The 17,295-nt window shown below is 45.1% G+C and overlaps 1 protein-coding gene across 1 annotated transcript in view; it reads right to left on the reverse strand.

Moving 5' to 3' along the window:
* Positions 1–2,098, reverse strand: part of LOC125444357 (vomeronasal type-2 receptor 26-like) — a 13,332-nt gene extending 11,234 nt beyond the window's left edge. The window contains exons 1-2 of the mRNA XM_048516767.1: positions 1,954–2,098; positions 1,199–1,235 (exon numbers count right to left, since the gene is read on the reverse strand). Of these exons, the coding sequence (XP_048372724.1) occupies positions 1,199–1,235; positions 1,954–2,098 (182 nt within the window). The remainder of the gene's footprint in view (positions 1–1,198; positions 1,236–1,953) is intronic.
* Between the last annotated feature and the right edge of the window lie 15,197 nt (positions 2,099–17,295).

The following is a 17,295-nucleotide window of genomic DNA, read 5'->3' on the forward strand; positions in this document are numbered from 1 at the left end:
TGGGGCAGGGAGGCAGAAAATACAAACCCACCACCACAAGAAATTCCCCCATGGGACCATACAGACTTACACAGTACAACAACCTTTATTAGGCATATTAAAATAGGCTCAAGAGCTTTACAGACATTTCTGAAGTACAAATCAATTGCGATCCAAAGCACAGACAGATAAAGCTGTATCTAGCATTGGACGTTCCTTAGAAGATTCTGTCACTTGTAAAAGAAATGTTGCTACTTTATCAAAGACCTGACCTCTGTGTTATTTAACAAAAGCTCCACAACAGAGTTGTCAGAGTCTCTTTCAGATTTGTCCTAGACCCACCCAGGAGAGAGATTCCCTAATACCCACATATTTATTTATTTATTTATTTATTTATTTACTTACTTGCTTACTTACTTGCACTTACTTGCCTTACTTACTTACTTACTTACTTGCGTACTTACTTGTTTATTTATTGTTTGGAGCTTTTATACCGCCCCATCCCCGAGGGGCTCTAGGTGATGTACAACTTATAAAATAGGTATAAATAATTTACTAAAACCTTTAAAACAGCGATAACAGTAATAAAAGGCGATCCGACCAACCCCGTTTTTAAAATCCTCCCCAGGAAAGGGGGGGACCTTAAAGATCCCAAAAGATGATAGGCCCAGATGTAAAGAGAGCCAGCTGGGGGGGGAGGCACCATTCCTTTAGCTGGTCCCTCCAAAGGCCCTCTTGGAACAACTCCATCTTGCAGGCCCTGCGGAACTCACTAAGGTCCCGCAGAACCAGAACAACTGGAGGAAGGGTGTTCCACCAGGCGAGGGCCAGCAGGCTGTAAAGGCCCTGGCCAGCGTGGAGGCCAGCCGCATCATTGGGGAGCCAGGGACCACTAATAAATTGGCCTCCAGCGAGCGGAGAGGCCGTGCAGGGCCATATCTCGGACAGTCAAGTATAATGTGAGGCAAGAGTCTCCGCAGGTTTTTACAGTGTGGACAGACCTGATCCTGGAGAGGGATAGATACAGTGTGGACAGACTTACAATGATTCAAAAGGGTGGCATATTGAAGCCCCAGGCCATTGTTACACCTGCTCTCAAAGCCAGATAAATCAAAATAAAAGAAACACAAAGAGAAAGGAAGGTTAAGGAATAAAGGTTAGGGAATGTAACATGATCCAGGCCTAGCTTATCAGAAGAAAGAGGAAAATGTTTTCTTACGCTTTCATTCTCAAATGCTTTTCGGGATGGAAATACTCTGAAAGAAAATTCAGGGGAGGAAGTTAGCTATCGGAGAGACAGTTCTGTGGAACAGTTGTGGAACTTTCAGATTGTTTTAGTTCCACTTAACAATGTGCAGTTCTATTTTGTAAGACAAGGATTCGAATATGTTGGATTTGTAAAAGCCAAGTAGCAGCGATCCATCTGTATATATAAAAAGCTGACCGTGAGTTTGTTGGTAACAGGTCACCTCCCAATGATAGTTGGACCAAAGCGGCGTGAAATGTTCACATGCACCATCCAAGCATGCCTCCTTCCATATTCTTAGCTCCTTCCCCCCCACTGGCCAGAGACCACTCCTGTGCCATGCACAAATCTCAAATTTCCACCAAAACACGGCTGTGCGTGCCCACCGCTCACATTCAAATGCACTCCACCACCCGTAAGGCAGAAGCTTGCCCACGGCCCACCACCACCCTCCCCCCCTCCACCTCACAATGTGCACATGCCCAACTTATCACTGGTGAGCAATCTCTAGCAGCACCTACCCCATCCACTCCCCCTCATTTCACTGCCCAGCAGCTGTGAGCCACCCACCTTTCCGCTCCTGCTGGCCCGGCTGAGCCACGCCCCTGGGACCCGGTCTCTCTCCCCTCAAGCAGCCTCCTGCTCTTCCATCCATGGCCTGCACACAGACTCCCCCCAACCTCAGCCCCACTCATAGCGCCCAGCTTAGCCCCCACCCCACACCTCACCCCCACTGCCGCCTTCACCGCCACCTCCTGCGCCCGAACAGGCCCGATGCGAGAAGCTCTCCAACAGCGGCCACCCCGGAGGCTTCCCGGCCCACGGCTTGCCCACCAGCATGAGCCATGCCCGCACTCCCTTTGCACACTCCATCACCGCCTCCAGTGGCACCCGACCCATCCATGCTGCCGCCCGTCTGGCCCCATCCTCCCTCCCCCCACCCAGCGCTTCCCTGGAGCCCACCAAAGAGGCGCCAGCCCACCCAGCTCAGCTCTTGTCCTGCCATGCACTGTGCAGGGGATGCCCCGAAGATCGCCCTCCAGCTGACTGCTGGCCCTCTGGACCAACACTGATTGCCACCTTCAAGGGAGAAAAGCAGCCCAGGAGGTTCAGGCTCCTGAGGAAGGGAAGATTTGAGCAAGCGGGGATGTGTGCTGCCAGATACCCAAACCTCTCCCTAGGAGCCACACAAACTCATGTACTCTGCAAGGTGGAAATGAATTGGGCTTCCAGCAGCAGGTAAGGCCCACCGGGAGGTTGCCAGCCACCCTCCCAGTGGAGTTTCACAAGCTTAAGGAAGAGGTGCCCCCTCCCCCCCAGATAACACCTCAGGAATCAGGGGATGACTTTTTACAGGTATCATCCTTTGGGTAGGGCCTGGCAGGTTCCCATATATTCCGTTTGCCTAGCAGCCCTTTTTCACAATGAAGCGTGCCAGGGAAGAAGAAGAAGAAGAAGAAGAGAAAGAAGAAGAAGAAGAAGAAGAAGAAGAAGAAGAAGAAGAGGAGGAGGAGGAGGGAGGAGGGAAGGAGGAGGAGGGAGGAGGAGGAGGAGGGAGGGAGGAGGAGGTTTGGATTTATATCCCCCCTTTCTCTCCTGCAGGAGACTCAAAGGGGTTGACAATCTACTTGCCCTTTCCCCCCCTCCACAACAAGCACCCTCTGAGGTGGGTGTTAGGCTAAGAGAGCTCCGAGAAGCTGTGACTAGCAAAGGTCACCCAGCTGGCATGTGTGGGAGTGTACAGGCTAATCTGAATTCCCCAGATAAGCCTCCCACACAGCTCAGGCGACAGAAGCTGAGGGAATCAAACCCGGTTCCTCCAGATTAGATACATGAGCTCTTAGCCTCCTCACATACACTCCTAAGCCACTACTGGGTCTTTGCCCAGTAGAGAGGGATATCAATGAGATGTTCTTCCATAAAACCCAACTCCCTAAAAGCATTCATTTTCTCCAGGGAAAGTGAGCTACTCTGCAGGCTGCATGGAGTTGCAGTTCCAGCAGACCTTCACTGTTTTACACTCATACCATGTCACCCCACTGCCCCACAGCAAGTGGTAAGTGGGAATCCCTGCAGCAACAGCGCCAGTGACCCTAGGCCCCACCTGCCCCCCTCCACACAAAACCAGCTGGCCCCAGGCCTTCCCACTTCCACAGCGCCCTCCAGACCTCCCCGAATGACCTGCATACGGGGAGCATTACGCCTCCACGTTTAGCCACAGCAACGCGTGGCGGAGTACACTAGTTTTAAAATAGAATATATTGTGTCTGTATGAAAGCATTGAAAGCCGGAAAGGATCGCCAATCCAGCAAGGCAAGAGTTCATAGGTCATGGTTGGCTGGAGAGTTACTGCAAGCGGATGTTTCCAGAATATCTGGTTTACAAAGACCAGACAAAGATAAGGGGTACTGTCATTCTTTGTTTATTTAAGACCAAAGCAGGTCTCTGTTAAGTTCTTTGTGTTTAGACATGCCAATCAAATGTTTGAGTGTTTTCCTAATTATGAATGAATGAAATCAGAATCTACCACTGTTAGAATGCAAAGGAAAGGTTACTGTGAGACATTATAAGCAGTAATTTTTGTGTGTATTTTACTCTGGGGGAACATGGTTATGGATTTTTTCTGCCTATGTTTCCCCCAAGCTTTGTATTTATTGAATATAATGTTTGACTTCCATTTAGCCCAATAATTTTTTTATTCCAACAATTCCACCTGTAAAGACTTTGCCTGTCTAATAACTCTCATTGATTTCTGTCCCCTTCTGGAGTTTTAGCCACATGTTCAAATTACTGTGATTTGAATCATCCCAGAAGGAGATAATTACCTCTACCAGATTTGCTTCTGGTTGGCAGCAGGGACATAGAAAAAATATTCTCTAAAGCTCCTCTTGCCTCCATAGTGGGATAGTAGAAATTCATTCAGAATCTGATGCGAAGAAGTTGGTCCAGGCATTTTTTTTGGTGCCAGACTGCAAGGACTTAGACTTTCCCACCAATTCAAGCATAAAAAAAAATGCATGTGTTATTGTCACTTTGCACTTACACTACTGTTGTTATTTGAACCATAGATACCCAGAGATGAAACTACTTGAAATCTGCTTTTTTTTATATAAGAAGTATTTAATTGATTCCAATACATTTTGTTAAATTTAGAGGAGGCTTTCACAGACCCAATCAATTGGCTGTTGTTGGTTTTTTGGGTTGTATGGCCTTTTTGCTCCGAATTTCACACCACAGCCAGGAAAATCCACTGCAAGTCAGCTAGCATTAGATTAGTTTCCCCACTTACCATCTGCTAGCCGCTACTCTTGCCAAGTAGCGCGGGGTCCCGCGGCACTCCCCACTACAGGGGCGGCGACAACCCAGCCGCCCCGACGCTGCTGCTCTCGCGCCCCCTCAGCGCGGGTCATTCCTGGCACTCCTCAAAATGACCCCACATGGGGAAGCCCAGGAGCGCGCCAGAAAAGACGCACGCTGAGAGTAGCACACAGCGAAGGGGGGTCGATGGTAGGTGGGGAAACGACCATGGTTATTTTGCAAGTTCTTGTGATTTTTTTTAGGCCTTCTACAGTGTGAGCTAGATATGGTTGTGCTAATTATGGTTACAAGCTAGTAGATAAAAAAAATTGTCAGTCAGTTTTATTGTATTGGGCAATGTGTGTTATTTTATTTTACATGCACTATTGCGTCCCATTTTGTATTTGTTTATGCATTAAATTACAGGTTTCATGTTTTGTGCACATAGTTGAAATCACTTGTTTAGATACAGCCTCATACTACTTTTTCCTGTTTCTTTGAGCTCCCAATCCATTGTACTTATTTGGGGGGAAGGGGGCTAACCTTATCTTTTTTGGTTAGGGCAGGATGAAAACATGAATGAATAAATCAATCAATAACATTTTTTTAATTTATTGTTTTGATTTCTAGCCCACTTCCCTCTGCCACAGAAGCTCGGAGCAGCTAACAGCAGTACTCAGTTTCAGTAATCGACATGCAATGAATATTTATTTATTTTATTTTATTTATTTATTTTATTTAATATAGCGCCCCATCCCCGAAGGGCTCTGGGCAGTGTACAACATAAAATCACAGATAAAAACATAATATAATACTTCCAGAAATATAATAAAACAACAGTTGTCCTAAGATGGCCTCCCACCTAAAACCTATTCCTCCTAGGAGGGGGAGGGAGAGGTAGCGGGTCCTGATAGTATTAAGGACCCATATATCCCAGTAACGGGTCCCGATGATATAGGGGAGGGGGCACACTCAGCGGCTGGTTTCTCCAAAAGCCCGGTGGAACAACTCAGTCTTGCAGGCCCTGTGGAAATCACCCAGATCCCGCAGGACCGGGACAGCTGGAGGGAGAGTGTTCCACCAAGCAGGGGCCAGAGCCATGAAGGCCCTGGCCCGAGTGGAGGCCAGCCGCATCATAAATAGTAATGAAATACTACAAAATGCACTACTATCTGGTGCCCAGCAAGCACCAACCTGAAATTGGGGCTGGCATCTTGATAACAGACAACAAGTATGAGCAGGGGGTCATACAGAGCAACCATGAGCAGATCTTTTACTCATCACCTACTCAGGACAAATCAGTGGGAACATTTGCTTAACAACCCAAACCTGATAACTTGGGCAGTGGTACGCAGCGTCACTGCAGCACCACCGCACCACCTCCAGGGGGATTCTGTGCAGCATAGGAAGTCTGATAGGTACATGGCAAGGCCCTGTCCACAGAGCAAAAGCTCTGACCGGTTACAAAAATAACCATCCATAAGCTTCTCGAGCGGTCAGACATTTATTGCTTTCATTCAATTCTGTGCTGAAGAGGGAACTCTCCTCTGGTAGAAACAGGGAGGGAGGTTCAAGGGGCTGTTGCTTGCGTAACATAATTTTATACCCTCTTACAAACATCCCTCCTTGTCTTCTGACCATTGGTTTCGAGTCAAGAAGATGTACAGACCTGGTCATCTCATCCCACCTTTAAGCCACACCTTGCGTTTCCCATATTTGTTGAAACTTAAGTCAAAAACACCCGCGTAAAAGGTTTCTATAACAACTACTGGTTTCTCTTTTTTTTTACCTCTATCTGTGTTTGCGAGCTTCTGCTAATTCCTTATCTCCTTGGTGGGGCCACTGTTTTCCCAAACCACCCGAAAAACTCAGCGTCTGGCTGCCCCATGAGTTTCGTTTCTTCCAACTAAAGTAAGCTTCACAAGTGCTTGGTGCCCCGTGAATCACTCTCATATAGCAGCATGATTAAATACAATGGCCCAAAAACATCATAAACTATATGTCCATAGCAAGTCCAAAGACAACAGTGTAGGAAGTCCAAACCCTAGCCAGCCAAAATTCCCCACAGGGGTAATGGGCTTATGCCACAAATAATGCAGTGTGGATGGTCCAAGGATAGCTACATTAGAACATGAGGGAGGGCAGTGGAAGTCCCTAGAATATGATTGAAACCACCACCTGACCCACCCACAGAGCGATCCCTAGCCATGTGGCACAGCTTTCTGGTGAGGGCAGGGCTGGGTGGTCAGCGGCAGCTTTTTTTGGGTCAGGTATAGTGGGTGGCACAGCGCCCCTCCATCTGCACATCTCCCCCATCCCGCCTGCACATTTGCCAGGATTTATAACCCTAAAGGCGGGTGTTGCAGGTGGAGTGAGATCCATGAGGGGTACACCTCCTAATGTGGCGTCACTTGCAAAGATCCCTCCCTCCTCACATGCATCCCAACTTTGCTCCTGCCCTCCCCATCCCTGGAGTAAGGCAACAGGCCTTAGCTGAATGCTATTGCTCTGGATTCTAGGGTCTTTTTCATCCTCTGGTTGTTAGATTTCAGTTATCTGACCTTCCCTCACTATGAAAAGAAGCCACTCCTGGAGGTGGAGATGGAAGCACAGCAGCAGTACCCTTCCTGGACTCCTTGTGCTGTGGATTAGGCTGCAAAGAAAGTCCTAGACTATTTCTTGTATTTATTTCTTTTAAACATCCATTTGCTACATTTTATCATGTCATCCGTCGTCATCATCATCATCATCATCATCATCATCATCATCATCATCATCATCATCCATCATCATCATCATCATCATCATCATCATCATCATCATCATCATCATTATTATTATTATTATTATTATTATTATTATTATTATTATTATTATTATTATTATTATTATTATTATTATTATTATTATTATTATTATAAAACAGTTATACACAACAAAACAAGATCAATATGCTGGATTTTTGTATTACATCACACGTCCGGGACACTTCCCAAGCATTTAGGACTATGTGATGTATCTGACGAAATAATGCAAGCAGTAGTAGGGTGGCCTTTTACAGCTGACATATGGTGATTTTAATCGGCGCCAATTGTTTTAAAGTGCCGTTCAAGATCTTTTGGCACGGCACCCAGTGTGCCGATTACCACTGGGACCACCTGTACTGGTTTATTATAGAGTCTTTGTAGTTCAATCCTTAAATTATGTAATAATAATAATAATAATAATAATAATAATAATATTATAATATTGTGTATGTAATAATAATAATAATAATAGTAATTATTATTATTATTATTATTATTATTATTATTATTATTATTATTATTATTATTATTATTATAATTATTATTATTATTATTATTATTATTATTATTATTATTATTATTATTATTATTATTATTATTATTATTATTATTATTTGGCTTAATAGATAAGCCAACCTCCGAAGGGCTCTGGGCCGTGTACAATGAGACATAAAACAAATGCAATATAAGGTCTCATAAAATACAATATAGCGATAAAAACATTAAAACCATTAAAATACATTATAGCAACAATTCCAGAGAGTACAAATAAAAAGACATGCCCAAATGCATGCACAGATGGTAGCCAACCCAAAGGCCAGGGGGGCCAGCATTGCCAAAAAATGGATGGTATCAGTGATCGAACTGAGAAATGCTGAAGATGTAAAAAAAAACTGTCATGGGGGGGCTACAGAGGGGGCAAGGAGTCTTCGGCTGGCATCCCCAAAGGCCCGGTGGAATAACTTCTAGGACTTGGAGGCCCTCACAGGAACTCCTGCGGGTCCCACAGGTGCACAGCAGATGGTAGAAAAGCATTCCACCAGGAATGAGGCCAGGGCAGTAAAGGCCCTGGCTGAATAGAAAAACCGAAGCCCGTGTCGACATTCTCATCTAAATAATGTCCCCAGCAAGACCAATTGTCTTTGTTCCACAGGAGAACATCACGAGATAACTTGGTTCATTCATATTTTCTTGTTAGCACTTGCTCTCTTTGGTTCATCCCGGGTCTCAAGAACTATAATGCTTGGCATTTGGGGAAAAAGATACAGTATAGCAACCCCAGCACCAAGAGGCCAAGATGGAGAGAGATCTCCATAGCCACCATATATATATTTCCAGCACTTTAGTGCTGAAGTACGTTGGAAGGAAACATAGCCAAGCGCTGCGAAACATCAGCATGCTGAAGGTGTTGAGCTTGGCCTCGTTAAAGAGCTGTCGGGCAACTTCCTGGCCAGGCATACCAGGAAGCTTATGAAGAACAAAAGCCCCATATAGCCCAGGACAATGTAGCAAACATCACAACAGACCCGCCGTTTACACTGCGCTACTATCTCTTCAGTCATTGATCTTATTGTCCAAATCTGGGAGCGAAGTGCGTTCCTAGCCCGCGTGGCACAGATACGGGTTTGGATCATGGAACAGGAGAGGGGCGAGAGAGTTGGTCAGAGTTTTCCCTAGCCATTTCCTCATGCTGGACCCTGGCGAGTGGCCATGGAAGAATGCTAGAACCACCGTGGCCGGTTTTGGCCAAAACACAAGAAGCGACCGTGGAGAAAGTAATGCGAGAAAGCAGATTGGCCGGGAGGAAGCAGGTCAGCTTGCTTGGTGCTTTAAGGAAGAGGCACGGACCAGAGGAAGCAAAGCAGGAGAGAGACCAGAAGAAGCGTAGGTGACCACGCTGGTTGTTGGCGCTTTGACAATGGGCGTCTCTTTGTGCTTAATAAAAGTTCTTAATGTCAACACTGTGATCAGGGACAAAGAAACAGCCGCTGAAGCCAACCCGATCCCCATTGGTTCTTTATAGGAGAGAAAAGTGATCATCTTGGGAATACATCGGTCTTGGTCCTGGCTGGGATACTGATCTTCTGGACATGCGGAACAGTCATCCATGTCTGAAAAAAAAAGAAAGTTATGAACTTAGAGTCAATTTGCAGGTAATTAAGGCCTAATTCTGTTGACTCCCTTTGATACGTGAGAGTTTATTCATGCCATATCCCCCCAACTAGTTACACTTTAGGAAAATCACCTAAGAAAAGTACGCCAGTTATATGTAAATATACATTTCCCCAACCATATTGCTTGATACCATTTTGAATGCAGATGTCAGTAACTGCACTGGAGTGTTCTTCATACAGGACAAGTGTATGTTCTACCAACAAGCCCCAATCTACAGACAGCATGGTGTAATGATTAACAGTGGTGGACTCTAGTCTGGAGATCCTGGTTTGATCCCCACTTTTGCACCCGAAGCTTGCTGGGAGACCTGGGATCAGTTACAGTTGTCTCAGAATTGTCTCAGCCCCCACCGATCTCACAAGGTGTCTGTTTTGAGAAGAGGACCAGGCTGGGAGAATTATTAAATTGAAATAATAGTTTGAGCTCTGAGTCGCAGTCACTTACCTTTCTGAATCGAAATCTGCCCTTCAGGGCAAGAAGCGCATTCGTAGCAGCAAAATTGCTCCCCTTCTTTCTTTCTTTTCTGAGAACCGGGCTGACAGGAGCCACTACATCTCGAAACAGGCATCACCTTCAGAAAAAGAAGACTTGCAACACCTTAAAGTCTAATAGATTGATCTGGAGTTGAACTTTTGAGGACTAGAGCTCACATTGCAAGAAGTGGGGATTATGACTAAAGGACAAAGTGTTAGGATGGATTAAACCATAAAAAAGAAGAAAGTATATATCGCAGTGAGGCTGTCTTGGACTGTGGGTAGAGAAAGAAATTGCTAAAACTCTTAGGAGCCAGGAGAAAAGTCTCTCTGGCTGGGACCTACAAAGGGCAGAGCTCTTGCCAGAGGTCTGGGGGAGGTAGCCATCTTATCCATGTGCTATCCCAAGGAGCAGGCAAGGTCTCCCAGATAGTGGGAACTCTGTGAGATCTGGAGTGGGAAAAGGAGAGACACAAAAGCAAGGACTCAGAATTAAAAAAGAAGCTGGGGAGTGAGGTGTGTGTGTGTGCTAACCCTCCCCAGTAGGAGAATTCCTACCAAGGTCAGGTGGTGGCAGCCATTACCTGAGAGAGAGAGAGAGAGAGAGATGGAGAGAGAGAGAGAGAGAGAGAGAGAGAGTGCGGGTGGTGGGTGGGGGGAATGGAACCTGTAGTTCAAAACAGCAATGATCCACCACAGTCCCTATTCAGGGATAAAGAAGCAGCTCATCTGTGACACTAAAAGGACTCCTGTTAACATGTGAACTCTGACCTGCAGCAGCCATTAACAGTACCTAGAGATATAAATATTGTTTGGGGTTTTTTCCACATTGCTTTATCTAGATATGCTAGGAGTGTCCAATTCTACAAAATATCCAATATTGGAAATCCATACTGGGATATTCTGCCACAGGAGGTGGTGATGGCCACTAACCTGGATAGCTTTAAAAAGGGCTTGGACAGATTTATGGAGGAGAAGTCGATCTATGGCTGCCAATCTTGATCCTCCTTGATCTGAGATTGCAAATGCCTTAGCAGACCAGGGGCTCAGGAGCAGCAGCAGCAGCAGAAGGCCATTGCTTTCACCTCCTGCATGTGAGCTCCCGAGAGCACCTGGTGGAGCCACTGCGCAGTAGCAAGAGAGCTGGACTTCTAGATGGACTCTGGTCACAGTCCAGCTGGCTGGTTCTCATGTTCTTATGTTCTTATGTTAGGTACCTGGTACATTGGAAATCCATACCTGGTTAAACGCCTTATGCCACACAAGTAAATCCTCACGAAGGGTGACTTCCTTCCTGTCAAGAGCTTTGGGATCCATCCTCCCAACTTTCATTCTAATGAGGGAATTGTTGGGAAAGGTGACGATGTTAAGTGATGTCCAAATCCAGTTCCCATTCCCTATTTCTCATCCAAAGACCAGGTTTCTCCAGCTGAATTGTTAAATGAAATGCCTTGGGAGAAATCGATTGGAGCTTAAACATGAAAAGAAATGGAGGGACAACAGTGACCGAGGCATTTTCCCCATGAACAAAATATCCTGGGATAGGGTTGGTAAATACTCTTAAAATTAGGTAAAATTTTTAGTTCTATTGATTTTTTAGGGGGCATAAAATTATCTGTATGCTTTCGGTGAGACACATAACATTTTGGGATGTGTCTGAATGGGTCTTAATTCCTTCCCCAGCATTTTCAGTGTATTCCAGTGTAAAGCCCCCTCGGCTTTTTAGTATTGTGAGACTTCCCCCTGCTTTGGATTTGACTGTAATAATACCAAAACACAAAGTCTTCAAAGAACCCTATTCCCGGCTAGAAAGTTATCCCTCTTTGCTCAGACACACATTTTTAAATTTTTGTTCATTCATTTTTTTATAAAATATTTATACCCCTGCCTCATACCTACATGCCTCTAGGTAGTTTATGCAGGTTAAAAGAAGAAGAAGAAGAAGGGTTTGGATTCATATCCCATCTTTCTCTCCTGTGGTAGAAGGAGACTCAAGGGGCTGCCAATCTCCCTGCCCTTCTCCCCTCACAACGAACACCCTGTGAGGTGGGTGGGGCTGAGAGAGCTCCTCGGTGAAGCTGGGACTAGCCCAAGGTCACCCAGCTGGGCGTGGTGTGGGAGTGCACAGGCTAATCTGAATTCCCAGATAAAGCCTCCCACAGCTCAGGCTGACATGAGCTGGGAATCAAACCCCGATTTCCTCCAGATCAGAATAGCACCTGCTCTTAAACCACCACGCCCACTGCTGCTCCCATAAAAACTCTGCAATAAAAAAATATCATAAAATAAAATATAACAATTACAACAACAACAACAACATTAAAAAATAACCCCTATCCGCGACGCGACTTTTAGTCCCTACCCCCCCAGACCAGCAGCTGCAGAGGGGTTTTCCAGGAGGATGCTAGCAAGTGGTGGGATTCAGATAATTTAACAACCAGTTCCTGTGGTGGGATTCAAATAAAACTGGTTTGTTTACAAGCACAAGCATGTGAGCTCCCCAAAGGCACCTGGGTGGGCCACTGCGAGTAGTAGAGGAAGCTGGACTAGATGGACTCGGGTCTGATCCAGCAGGCTAATTCTTATGTTCTTAAGGCCATTGCTTTACATCCTGCATGTGAGCTCCCAAAGGCACCTGGTGGGCCACCGCGCAGTAGCAGAGAGCTGGACTAGATGGACTCTGGTCTGATGATCCAGCATGCTAGTTCTTATGTTCTTATGTTCTTATTTTAACAACCCGGTTCTGCCGAAGTGGGAAGCGAACCTGCTGAATCCCACCTCTTGATGCTAACTAAATGCCTGGGTGTCAGACACCGGAACAACACACAAGGGTAAGCGCACAATGGATCTCTAAGCGGGAAGATGTTACCTGCCAAGGTTGAGGATGCGTGGGAATTCAGTATTTCTGCATTCTCCTCGAAGACTGATCGGCAATTGGATTGAAGATTCAGGTACAAGGGGCCTGCAGAGCATGCGCCACAGCCAAGACTGTGACATTAGCAGACAGCCATAGCTATGGCCAGTCATGCGCATTTCAAAAACAGGACTAGGAAGAGCTGTCCAGCTTCTCCTTTCCCAGTACAGCTCAAACTGTAATCGGAAGAATCTGGCAACACGCGACTCAAATGCTTGTTTCCCAGAAGGCTTTGAAAAAACCATCTTTTAATAATGTCCGTGGCCAGGTTTTACAGTGTGGAGAAATTTCTCAAACTCCGGGAAGCTCCTGCGAGTGAATGGTGTCAAGGAAATGGAGCCATAGAAAAGTCCAGCTTCTTTAAGTGCCTCTCAATTCGTGATACAGCAAAATCAATATGGCTGGTTGTAAAATCCACACCTTTTTTTTCCCCATTGATGTAAGTTCCTTTATAGTCATCATACAGGGCTTGTATTATATTGATCAATAATGTCTGCCATGGTCCGATTATCCCATAGACAATATATACCACACTGACTCTACTCGAATTCTGAAAAGTTGACACATTTTGAGAGCATGCTAGTTATTTCAGTCCACCCCATTAAGGTAGCTCTATTTTGGCCTATTTGTTCTCTATGAAAGCCGGGCATATGCCATGTTGGGAAGCAACAGTTTCATCATGGTTATGAAATGTTCTCCACTGTAAGTCATCCACCACAAACAGTCCAATCCATCTCCCACCCAAAAAAATGCTTGAAGTAGCCAGATAATCCCCTATATTCTGATGGGGTTACTTCGGTATGCCAGTCGGTAAGAGGAAGCTGGGAAAACTTCCTCAGCTCTGTAGCACATGACCCAAACAGGAACTACAAAAGCAATGTAGAGATATTCTTATAGGAAGGTTGGAAGGACTGTCTGAGCTTGTGTACTAGCCTCTCCTTTAACCAGTCACTCTCAAATCCAGACTGTAATACTAAAAAACAATACTAAAACCAAAGGGGCATACATTGAAAATGCTGGGGGGGAAGAATTAGGACTAATAAAAAGTGCAACGCGTGATTGGTGTTTGGAATATGCTACCACAGGAGGTGGTGATGGCCACTAACCTGGATAGCTTTAAAAGGGGCTTGGATAGATTTATGGAAGAGAAAAAAGTCCAGATCTATGGCTCCCAATACTTGATCCTTCTTGGATCTGAGACTGCCAAATGCCTTAGCGGCCCAGGTGGCTCCGGGAGCAGCAGCAGCAGAAGGCCATTGCTTTCAAGCATCCTGCATCGAGTATGGTGACTCAGGCGTCCCGCTTTTGGCCGGGACAGTCCCACTTGTAAAACAATTCTGTTTTTTGAACCGTCTCCGCATTTTTTGGAGAGGCAGTGCAGCAGCCTTCCCACGCACGCAGCTGCAGGAGCACACTTGCCTTCTGGGGCGCTCCACGTTTCCCTCCCCTGTCACAGTGGTCCCGATTTACAAAGGTGACAATACCCTGGTCAATACCTTATGCATGAGAGCTCCCAAAGGGCACCTGGTGGAGCCACTGCGAGCAGCAGAGTCATGGGACTAGATGGACTCCGGCCTGATCCAGCAAGGCTGCCTCTTCTTATGTTCTTATGTTTTTAATCAGCCAAATTGTGAGTCAACAGCTATTCTGCAAATTGGCCATATGGACATTTCTGTAAAAAAAAAAAAGTCAAGTGGGCAAAGTGTCTCCTTCTCTTCTTGTTTCCCCTATTCCCCCTGAGGACAATCTAAGTTTTATATCTCTATAAATTCTATAGAACATCTAGTCATCCTTCATCCTGTTTCTGAGAGGAGACAGAAAGCTGGTATTAGAAAGGGAATAAACAGAGAATAGTACTTTGCAACTTGGGAAAAGCAAGGAAATCCTACCTCTTGGAATCTTGTAGAGACTTAAGGCGTGTAGAAATATAAAATGGAGGTATCGCTTAAGTCTAGTCTCCTCCCACAACAGCAAGTAGTTTTTTGGAGGCTGAACACTTGTAGTTAGGAACTAATCGGAGGAAGATTTGAAAAGCCAAGTCCAGATGCGGTACGATATAGTCATCTTCCTTCGTAATAGTAGACTGTAAGTAGATGTTGAACCCGAGAGTGACGCTTTGACAAGATCCTAGGACTTTCATTGATCTCCTTATGGCAAATGCCAAGGCAAGGCTGTGCTGGTAGAACTTTGTCACCATGCTGCAAAATAGTGTTTCACACGCGTTCACAAAGACTTTTGTCAGGGCCTAAAATACTCTTATCTCAGTTCTGCTGCTTTTGGGCTCTCAGTATTTCTTTTGGCCTTCCACTTAAAGATTATTTTATTGAAGTCTGTGCTTCTGTTGCATCAATGGTTTGAGAAACTAAAAAAATACTGAGAGAAGAGTTCTCTTAGCCTCTCTTTCTAGATCGTCATTTATTACCCACCCCCCAAAAAACCCACTGAACTTTATAATAGAAAAAATGAAGACCAGCCTTCAGATATTTAGATATTTCTTCATTTATTTTGTTTAATTTAGATACCACCCTTCCCCATGATGCTAGATTTGGGCAGGATAATGGAATTCCAGGCAACATTACTATTCTCTGTGCTTTCTCGTTCGTCAATCAGTGTCCAAGTGGATTTGTGCCAGTGATGGCGAACCTATGGCACGGGTGCCAGAGGTGGCTCTCAGAGCCCTTTCTGTGGGCACACGTGCACAGAGTTCATCGTGGGGGGGGGCGGAAAATCACTCCCCCACACACACATCTAGGCTAGCCTGGGCACGATCCTTTACCTGGGAATAAGCTCGGTTGCTGGCAATGGGCCTTGCTTCTGAATAAACCCTCCTAGGGTTGTGATTCACTCATCTGAAGCGTTGCACAGTTGCTTCATCAAGCTTACTCCCAAGCCAACCATTTTTTCTAAACTAAAACCTCAGCATTCAGGTTAAATTGCTGTGTTGGCACTTTGCGATAAATAGGTGAGTTTTGGGTTGCAATTTGGGCACTCGGTCTCGAAAAGGTTTGCCATCACTGATTTATGCTAATAAAAATACATCTTGGCTGGTGCAATGTTTTCCCCCTTAGCTAAGCTGTTCAGGTCATCACAGCCAAAAATTCCTTCTAAATGCTTTCGGGAACAAGAAAAACCCATTCTTCATGATCCCATTCTGTCCCTAAACCTAAACAGTTCAGAAATCTAAAAAAAAAATGCAAAGGTAGGTAGGGAGATGATGTTTCTGCCATAAAGTCCAGAATACTTTTTCCTTCTCCCACACAAGATCGAAGGATTTCACGTCAGTCAACAGTGAACAAAAGCATTTTGTTTTCATTTTTAAGCAGTCATGACCATCTAGCATCAGCAGCCAATATTCCTGATTATGAAGAATCATAGAATCATAGAGTTGGAAGAGCCCACAAGGGCCATCAAGTCCAACCTCCTGCCAGAATCAAATTTGCCATGAAGACAGCGGAAACTTCTTTCTCAGCTCATCCCATTTTACCTCCTGGCCTCACAAACCACCAAAGAGAAAACTGTAATGCACATTCAAAAATATTCCATAATGTTTGGTGTGTGTTTGTGTGTGTGTGTGTAGTATGCCACAAGGCTTACTGTGGCAGGCAGATATATCTCCAGACCTTAAGCTCCCTTTTTCTGTCCAGAGTACTGTAATTTTTTTAAGAGCTTGAATATTTAGAGGCTGAAAGTATTAGGTGAGGATTAGGAAGGATGTGAGGGAAAGTTCTTTCTCCAGTTCTTGTAAATACCAGAAATATAGCACCTGTCAGCTTTTGGTTTTCTGAAGGATGGGTACAGTTAAGTGAAGGGTCTGTGGAATAAGCTGTGCTTTCCCCAATATTGTCTCTTCCCTCTCTATCTTCTGTAATGCAGGAAGGTCTGTGTTCGCCTGAAACCACACCACAGTGAATGGTTTCTTTGGTACCCCAGGACAGAGAAAAGCAGAGACTGATTTCTTTGTTGCTTGCCAAAATCTGAATAGCATTTTTTCTGTCCCAATTCAGGCATCTGCTTTTTTCTTGTTTATACACTCCTGCAGGTCAAATCCACTGGAAAAAGAGATGCTACTCAGAATGGTCAGTGGTAAATGGAAAATGGGGTAGGCCAATGACTTGTTGGCTGGAAACCATTCAGAGGGAAATGGGCATGAACATCAGCCAATTGAAAGAAGTTGTGGCAAACAGGAAAGCGTGGAGGAGAGTATCCAAGAGTCGGACACGACTAAATGGATAAAGAAGAGGAAGAGGAAGAGGAAGAGGAAGAGGAAGAGGAAGAGGAAGAAGATATACTCCTTCCTTATTCCTTCCTTTAATGCCACAGATTAGTCCAGCCCTAGGTGTGCTACCTCAAATACTGAAATGTTCAGTTTTGCTCTCTAATAGTACTGCTAATGATTTCTTAGTG

The sequence above is a fragment of the Sphaerodactylus townsendi genome, linkage group LG15 (assembly GCF_021028975.2).
Source record: "Sphaerodactylus townsendi isolate TG3544 linkage group LG15, MPM_Stown_v2.3, whole genome shotgun sequence".
NCBI lineage: Eukaryota > Metazoa > Chordata > Lepidosauria > Squamata > Sphaerodactylidae > Sphaerodactylus > Sphaerodactylus townsendi.